This window comes from Phaeoacremonium minimum, assembly GCF_000392275.1.
Source record: "Phaeoacremonium minimum UCRPA7 unplaced genomic scaffold PA7_03_scaffold_419, whole genome shotgun sequence".
NCBI classification, from domain to species: Eukaryota; Fungi; Ascomycota; class Sordariomycetes; order Togniniales; family Togniniaceae; genus Phaeoacremonium; species Phaeoacremonium minimum.
Window position 1 is genome coordinate 41,770 of NW_006921321.1, and position 9,051 is coordinate 50,820.

Below are 9,051 nucleotides of genomic sequence, written 5' to 3' on the forward strand. Positions count from 1 at the left end.
TACCCTGGCGGAGGTGTAGATTTAGATGTTAACCGCGTCTCTTCTCCACCTCACCTTGAGACTGAAGTCCAATTATAAGCTTATTTCTGTGGTAGATCATAACTGCAACCCACCACTTTCTGTTTATGATATACAGAAAGACGATATGCCTAATGCATCACAACGTGTAGATAACCGGCAACCAGTTTAATACTTGGTGAGCTGTCTGTTGGTTCTCGCTAGAACTACTCTTCTCCTCCTTAGCTTTTCGTCGTAAGAGGTCCAAGTTGAATCAAAGAGCAATGGGGCCACTCCTAGACGTTTGCCATTGTTTGACTACATATTCTAGACCGATAAACAAATTGTTACGCAACCTTCAATGTGTACTGTGGCTGTCTGTGAAATTGAGGTTTAGTGTGTTGCGTACATTGCGATGCAATTGTGTTGTCGAGATGGTATGCCACCGATGGCAGATATGATGCCACTCGGTAGTGCCACGAAGCATTCGTGACCACGCATTCAAGCGAGCATATCGGCGAGGACGGCTGATTGGCAAGGGAACCACCCAACGATAACGGGGCGGAGACAGTCGGGACACGGACCCAGGCCCCCGTTTTCGTATACCAGCGCTCCGAAGCAGCCCCGGAAAGCTCCAGATCAATCCAGGCACACGAGTCATGTCTGGGGGAGCGTTCATGCTTCATGCATTAGAATCGTCCGGAGCCCCAAGCTTGCTCCAGCAATTATGACGCTGGAATGGGGTTGGGAGGCGTTCGCTAAACTTGAAAAACGCGCACTGGAGAGCACACACCAATCATGCATCAGTAAAGGATGCCCACAGGTTCTCACCGTCTCAACCTGCACGGCTTCAATTCGGCCACTGAGGGTCCTCGCCATCATCTGACCCTTAATATTATCGTCTAGTGCAGAATACAGATGATTTGGACCGTTGGAAAGTAACAAGCTTGGCATTCAGACTAAACAGAGCCGCGTTTCTTCATCAACGGCGGTCATAGTGATGCTTGCGATACCAAGACGGCAGTGAGAATCGCTGATTGGATGCAAAATCCCCGGGAATTTGCTTGTGCAACTGCAACATCTACGGCTACAAGTCAATGGCTTTCGTAGATGAATGTAGGATGCATGCCGATCTATCCCGTCCCTACTTCAACGGCTTGAGTCGTATCAGTGTGTAAGAAAACACCAACCAATCCATCGATCCTACGATGCAATGCAAGTCAAGGGCCAGTCAGATGCTATTCGCCGCCCCCTCACAAAAGAGCGCATCGATAACATGGAGTCGACATGATCTTGATTGAATCTGGAGAGATCGGGGTCTCCGGTGGGGAGAGAAGAGGGTTCGAGGAGGGGATCTTCTCTGATATTATCGCTGCTTCTTCGGTCGAATCTGCCACTAGCGGCTCCACCCCTCATGCCGCATCGCGAGAGATTCCCCGGCACGAAGCGCGTGACGATGCTCTCGGCAATCCACTATGACATGGTTGCGAGGTTTGCTATGCAGTAGTGAGGCATGGTGTCGGCACTTGGGCAGCCAGCCTGCGGCAAGTACCGACAGTCGTCGAACCAAGCCTTGCCAAGTACGGGCAGTACAAGAGGTACCTGACTATGGTGTGTAACTATTTTACTGCCCTGTCTATCCTCTTAGCAATTGAGGGCTTCTTATATTAATCTGACGAACTCCGATCTCTTTGATATAATTAAAGTGGATTCCTCTTCTCACCATTGCTGCTTCTAGCACAGCTCTTTACTTATGCATTGCGCTTAGACACTCGGACAACCGCATTTTGAAAGCTGCAAAAGGCAACAACACAACGACATGGCTGACAGCAGCACAGCACCCATCGCGCCAGCTGCGCCCGCGAGGTCCAAGATGGACGCAGCGCAGCTGGAACATCCAGTCAAGGCCGCCAACATCCCAGCGATGGACGAGAACAATGCCTTCGCAGTTGCTCAAGCCGGCGGCTGGGAAATCGACGCGCTCATCAACGAGATGGAGTCGGAAGTTGAAGCATCGGGCGGCATGCGCAAGAGCTTCTTCGATCTCGAGTTCAAGAACCCGAAGCACTTTACCTGGGTTATCGTCGCTTTCGCATCCATGGGTGGTCTCCTTTCCGGTCTCGACCAGTCGCTCATCTCCGGTGCCAACCTCTACCTCCCGAAAGATCTCGGCCTCACTACGAGGCAGAACAGTCTGGTGAACTCAGCCATGCCTCTCGGTGCCGTTGGTGGTGCCCTTATTCTGTCGCCTTCCAATGAGTACTTTGGTAGACGCTGGTCGATTATCATTTCCACGATTCTATATACCATTGGCGCCGCACTGGAAGCTGGATCCATTAATTACGGTAACATCCCCCGTCTTGTTTTATTCACCCAATTCGTCTAACAAGTAAACAGGCATGATTGTTGCTGCGCGAGTCATCCTTGGTCTTGGTGTCGGTCTGGAGGGTGGTACTGTACCCGTCTACGTCGCCGAGACTGTTGACCGCAAAGTCCGTGGTAACCTTGTATCGCTGTACCAATTCAACATCGCTCTTGGAGAAGTCCTTGGATATGCCGTAGCCGCCATGTTCCTGCGCGTAGAAGGCAACTGGCGCTACATTCTCGGTTCTTCACTTGTCTTCTCCACCATCATGTTCGCCGGCATGCTCTTCCTGCCCGAGTCTCCCCGTTTCCTCATGCACAAGGGCCGGGTCCTGGATGCGTACAAGGTCTGGAAGCGCATCCGCGGCACTGAGACCCGCGACGCCAAGGAGGAATTCTTCATCATGAAGGTCTCCGTCCTGCACGAGCAGCAGGTCGTCTCGGAGAGCGCGGTCAACAGACACTTCCCCTGGCTCGACTTCTTCACGGTCCCACGAGCCCGACGAGCTCTCATCTACGCCAACATGATGATTCTACTGGGCCAGCTCACAGGAGTAAACGCCATCATGTAAGAGAACCCATCCCACTCCAACCATTCAAGTCCATGACCGCTGACATCTGACCTCTGGCAGGTACTACATGAGCGTCCTCATGCATCAGATCGGATTCGACGACGAAAAGGCGAACTACATGTCTCTCGTCGGAGGCGGCTCCCTGCTGATCGGCACTATCCCCGCCATCTTCCTCATGGAGAGATTCGGCCGTCGCTTCTGGGCCAACACGATGTTGCCAGGCTTCTTTATCGGGCTCGTGATCATCGGTGTCAGCTACCAGATCGATCCTATCACCAACCTCCAGGGCGCCGAGGCCTGCTATCTTATTGGTCTGATCTTGTACATGGGTTTCTTCGGTTGCTACGCCTGTCTGACATGGGTAGTTCCCTCTGTAAGTGCTAAATCGAAAGCTTTACAAAGCTATGGTCTTTGCTAACAGTAAACAGGAGGTCTACCCCACCTATCTTCGTTCCTACGGCATGACGACTTCCGACGCGCTGCTGTTCCTGGCTTCGTTCGTAGTCACCTACAACTTCTCCGCTATGCAAGAGGCTATGACGCCCACAGGTCTGGCGCTCGGTTTCTACGGTGGTATTGCGGTTCTGGGCTGGTTCTACCAACTGTTCTTCATGCCCGAGACCAAGGACAAGACGCTGGAGGAGATTGATCTCATCTTCCAGCGCCCGACCAGAGACATCGTGGCCGAGAATGTGAAGAACGCGGTTCAAAGCACAGGTCACTTCTTCCGGGGACGATGGAGCTCCAAGTCTAGAGCGACTGCAACTGGTTTGGCCGAGAGTGAGAAGGGTAAGGAGAAGGCTGACTTGGAGTAACATGTCTGAAGCGCTTCTGACGCATCTGGCTTGATTGGCTTTTGTATACAGTTGTGTGGTACATGACAGTTAAGCTACAGCTATTGTGCAAATAACTATCTTCTATTCAGTCTCTTTGAAGAGCAACTCCTATGCCGTGATGCTCCCTTGTATTGAGCTTGGATAACTCTGCCTTGCCCTGCCAAATTAGATAACACTAGGTATGCCCTATGATCATCTGCAATAGACCGATACCAATGTGCAGCGCCTAATAGTGGCAGCAAAGACATGTATACCCCATTCATGCATTGGCCAGTCCCACGAGGCATGGGCGGATCAAAGGATGATTGCTGTTCGCCGAATTGAAAAGCCGTGATACCATCACTCATCCATGCCCGACTCATAATTGCCAATGAAGCTGTCAGTCAAGCTCGGCAACGAGTGATTTGACTCGGACTCGGCGTTCCAATCTGACTGGGGATCATAGTCACTAAATTCGCCCTCAGGTATAGTGACGACAATCGACGACAGCGAGGATGCGGGGCTAGACTGCTCCAGACCTTCAAATGACACCTTCGGCCTGACCGGTAGCTTCATGCACTCCGCGTTCCTAGTTGCAGGTGGCTGCTTCTTTAGCTTCTTTCCCTCTCGTGGCAGCGGCGCCACCGCTGGAGTCTTAATGATAGGCGGCGATCTCTCAGTCGCGGTGGTTTTGTTCCCCTTCTTCTTAATACCTAACAATGCAAGACGTTTCTGACCAAGGGTTGGCGACTTGGGAGCAAGAGGCGTTGGCTGCGACGGTAGCTTCCAAGTACGCAGTGGCGTTTTTGGACGACTACGTCTCTTGCTCAAGGACGCTTTCATTTCTTGACTCCACGAGCGAGCCTGGCTGTCCGGCGACTGTTCGAGTCTGGGCTTAGCCTTCTTCCGCTTCTTCTTTTTGTTGATACTCGGCGGCGGCGGCGTCGTGCCGGGGCCCATTGGAAAGGGGCTTTGATAGCCATTTGGAAGGATAGGAATTGCTGGTGTACGACATTCCGCATCCGTCTCGAGTGATTTGTGCGTAGGTCTATTGTTGTCCAGTGATTCATCGAGCTGTGTCCTGGTCGCCGATCGCTCCTTTATGTCGACCTTCGAGGATAGAATATCAATATTCACCTCAGGGATATACGGCAATGCATCCGCCTCCGTGATTGAATGTTCTTGGTCAAGCTTTGGCCTCTTGCTAGGTGTAGGTATAAGAGCCCCTTCACATAAGTCTAATGGTCGATCCGGAGAAGCAATGAGTGACGTTGACATGTCCGACTGGAACTTAGCCCTCTTGCGCTTCCTCCGTCTATTCTTCTTGTCCTTGGATGTCTGTGGCGTTGCATCAGACTCGGTAGCGGGCGGTTTATCATCAATGGCTGGCTCTTGAGTAGCTGTTGAAGACCCGGGCTCTAGACCTGTGTCCGAAGACAGGCCCAAGGATATAATGGCTGCCGGTGATTCACCGAGTTGCCCCCCAGATCTTCTAGAACCCGTCTTATTGACACTTGCCGCCAATGGGTCGGTTTCTTTGGCTGCGAATGAACTGGCGAACCAGATTCGCTTAGAAGCTTTCTTCCTTGGAGTCCTGATATCCTTCAACGTCCACTGATCAAGAGTGCTCTGGATGTTGGGTGACAAAGTAGCTTCCCGATTGCCCGTAACGGGCTCAACTGTCTTGCCACGTCGAAGTTTTCCTCTAGACTTCTTTGCCGAGTACGTCTTGAGAGAATTCGATTTCTTGCTGGACGATATGGCTTCAGCCCTGGAAAACTAGTCCAGGGTGTCGGCAGCAGGAGACGATTCATCAGACTCGTCAGCAATGATTTCTTCATCTCCACCCAGCATCGGTTCTTCAGAGGCCGTCACCAAGCTGAGATCAACACTCGGGGTGCTCCCATCCTGCTCGGATGCAACGTCATCCCTCTCATGATCTGCATCAACGTCGCTGAGCTCGTCTTGCTTTCGCCCGTTTTCTGTGTTTTCCTCGTCATCGTCCTGTTCGGAATCGGAACTGTCGATGGCGACCGCAGAGCTGACAACACGCGCCTGTCGACGTTTAGGAGTTGCGGCAGGAGTGTTCCAAAGACCACCAATTATCCTGGCCTCCTCGGTCTCATTGGCTTCGTCGTCGGGCAAGATGTCAAGCTTGTCACCCTTCATGTGCTTTTCTACAAGGTAATGTGCGATCTCCGGTACTGTTAGTGTCTCGTAGTCAGGAACACTCTTTGACAGTCTGCTCCACAACAGCTGAAGCGTGGGTCGCTTCCACTTTCTGCGGAACTTGGGATCGACTAGTTTAGCCCACGGGATGTCTTTCGATTTCTTTGCGCCAGATGTCTCAACTGCTCGCACAAACGCAGCAATGTCGTCCTGCTTCATCAGGTGAAGAGTCTTACGATCCAGGTCCAACTGCGCCTTATGGCTCGGCGGTCGCGGCGTTTCGTCGCCAAGCGTGACAAGACCTTTCTCCCGCATGCTGTTCCACTTTGTGCGACACTGCTTTTCGTTCCTGGTGTAGCCCATGCGAACACTGACCTGCTCCCAATTAATAAGGTTTTCGTCGTCGGCTCCCGCTATCATTCGCGAGGGAGTATTTTGGGGATCCGCGTCACGATCCTTCCGCTTCTCTTCTAACATTGAGGTGACAATGGAAAGGTATTGCTCTTCCTCTTCCGGAGTCCACTTCCCCTTCTTTTGCTTGCCCAGACAGCGGTATACAGTCAGATAGTAATGTCGGACATCCATACGGTCACGGTTGACTATGCTCCCGATGTGCTTGAAGTCACGGCCGTATTTCTCAAAAAGATCATGTAGTTGATTCTTTTGCTCCTCAGACCATTCACCACGGTCTTTGTTGTGGAAGAGGCGGCGGCAACATGACATGAGACTCTTGCGATCTCGGCCGGGACAAACATCCTCGGCTCGTTGCCAGAAATCTTTCTTCATCTTCTTTGCATCTCGTCCGCTCTCCTGGGTGGGGTTCTCCTGAACGAGATCATTCGCGGCGGACTCGGTCAGGCCGTATGTGGCCATGAAATCCTTGAAGACCTCCTTTAAGGCCGTTTCCTCTTGCGTTGAGCGGGAGCCTTCTGTAGTAACAGGTTTCTTTTCCTTTGTCTTGCGCCTTCTCCGGGTGGACTTTTCCTTGGGTGCCATCTCCCGTTCGCTGGTGCCTCCTCTCATCCTCTCTCGGAGTTTCTTCTTCTTAGCGGTGGATGACGCCTTCGTGGAAGGTGCCTTACGTTCAGGGGCACGAGTCGGGGCACGAGCTTCGGGGGACGGCCGGCTGGAGTTTTGACCATCCTGTGCGGGATCAACAGCATTTTGGGTCCATGGCCTCTTTGGTGCTCGCTGCCTAGAATGCCCAATTCTTTCACGCTTGATATCTTGGACTTCTCCATCATCCGAATGATTGTAAGTCTCATCCTCCGCCTGTTCAGGTTGTTCTTCAACCGATGGCACTTTCTCCTCTGCGTCATCGAAATGGGGTGCGGTCTCTGACATTTCAGGATCATGGCCAGCCTCGGTACTCTCCATGGCCACATCACCATTTGTTGATAGTTCATTCTCGTACGAGGCGTAGCCATCCACATCAGGCTCGAGCTGCTGTTGCGAGCTAAAGATCTGCGCGTTGAGGAGCTCCTGTTCGTCCATGTCGTCGTCATCATGGTCCTGTGAGGTTGAACCTGCACCTTCCTCGGAATCAATAAGGAGTTCTGGAGAGACGTGTGGTGACAAAGACTCGACCCCAATATCTTGGCCATCATCTGCACCCGCATCAGCCATCCCAACAGGGAGCATGTCAGCCTCGTCCGGTGAGTGCATTCTTCGTTTCTTGGCCATCTGAACATCGCCAAGCTCATCAGACGATTCCTTCCTCTTCTTAGCATGCCACTCGGATGATGCAACTGGTGCTGAGTCCACTTGCTCCTCAGAAGGCTCTCTCGAAACAGACTTGGCCCTTTTCCTTCGAGATCTCTTTCCCTTCTTTGGCGACGCATCCACTGACTGAACTGCTTCTAATAATTCGATCTGTGATGATAAGAGATTCGGGATGATCTGTGGTGACTGTTCCAGAGGCTCGAGTGGCCGTGGCTCCGGAGAGGGTGTCGCTGGAAGTTCGGGTTCGGCAGGTGAAGGTTGGATCAAGTCGCTGGTTTGAGGTTCAGCTTGTGATGATTCGGCATGATGAGACTTCTTTCTCTTCCTCTTCTTCTTTGGCGGATCCTCCAAGGGCGCCTCTGGCTCCGGCTGCACTTGCGACGACGAGTGATGCTTAGACTTCTTTTTCTTCCTTGAAGAAGTATGGCCAGGCTCGTCTAAAGCCAGCTCATTCTGCGATGACGGTTGGTCCTCGAGCCTTCTCTTCTTCTTCTTTTTCTTAGTGTGCGAACCATCCGGATCCTCGACAGTCGCACCTTCCTCGTCATTCCAGCCCTCTAGCTCCTGCCGCGGAGTAACCGGCGGCAACTGCTCCCGCTCCTTCCTCCTCTTCTTCTTCTTTCGATGCGGCGTCGCCTCACCCTTCTCCTTCTTCTCGAGATCCGTGTCCTGCTCGCCCACGAGCGTCGGGGCCTGCGAGGACCTACCTCCGCCCTGGCCGTCGGCGGTGCTGGCGCTGGGGGGCGGCATGGCGGCGGCGGCGTCGCTGCGCTTCTTGGGTGTCTTGACGCGTATCATCTTGTAGAGGCGAGGGCGGACGGGCCACAGGGCGGACATCTCCATCATGGACTTTGAGTAGATGGGCTGGGACCTGTCCTCGACGTACGAGTACTCGTAGTCGTCGTCGTTGTCACTCGTGCTGCCGCCCGCGCGGACCGGAGCGGGCGTGCTCTGGCCGGGCGCCATTGGGGACGCCGAGGGGGATGTCTTGTCGCCAGCGATGGACACTTAATAGGAGAGCGCACTCCGAAGGACAGGAGAAATGTTCAGAGGAGGCTAAATGGCGGCTGTAGGGACGAGTGTTGATTGTTGACACGGGCCTAATGACCTCTGGCAGACGACGGACGGCGAGCGTTCAGATGACGATAGGAGGAGGCTGAGAAGAGGACGATGATATGGCAAGGCTGACTGATCTTGCCGGACACTCGTCAAAGATGCCGCTAATCGTCTGCTGTGGAGCTTGAACGGGACGCGCGCGTGAGGACGACGCGGTTTGGGGTGTTATTTAGATCGATGAAGCTCGAGCTCCAAGGCGGTGATAGCAGTTTTTATTGTTTGTCTGCTTGCCGTTGGTTGAAATTTTTGGGGAGGCGCAGGGGTAGCGCGGGAGCTTCTTTTGCGGGGTCCGCTAG

At 53.1% G+C, this 9,051-nt stretch overlaps 2 protein-coding genes across 2 annotated transcripts; one reads left to right on the forward strand and one right to left on the reverse strand.

Annotated features, from left to right (window-relative positions):
- Nucleotides 1-1,816: 1,816 nt before the first annotated feature.
- Nucleotides 1,817-3,748, forward strand: UCRPA7_5592 (putative sugar transporter protein; the record flags this gene model as incomplete). Its single annotated transcript, XM_007918137.1, has 4 exons — nt 1,817-2,342; nt 2,395-2,929; nt 2,994-3,306; nt 3,362-3,748. The coding sequence occupies 4 exons, from the start codon at nt 1,817-1,819 to the stop codon at nt 3,746-3,748; spliced, it is 1,761 nt and encodes a 586-aa protein (XP_007916328.1).
- Nucleotides 3,749-5,527: 1,779 nt separating this feature from the next.
- Nucleotides 5,528-8,605, reverse strand: UCRPA7_5593 (putative myb transcription factor protein; the record flags this gene model as incomplete). Its single annotated transcript, XM_007918138.1, has 1 exon — nt 5,528-8,605. The coding sequence occupies one exon, from the start codon at nt 8,603-8,605 to the stop codon at nt 5,528-5,530; it is 3,078 nt and encodes a 1,025-aa protein (XP_007916329.1).
- Between the last annotated feature and the right edge of the window lie 446 nt (nt 8,606-9,051).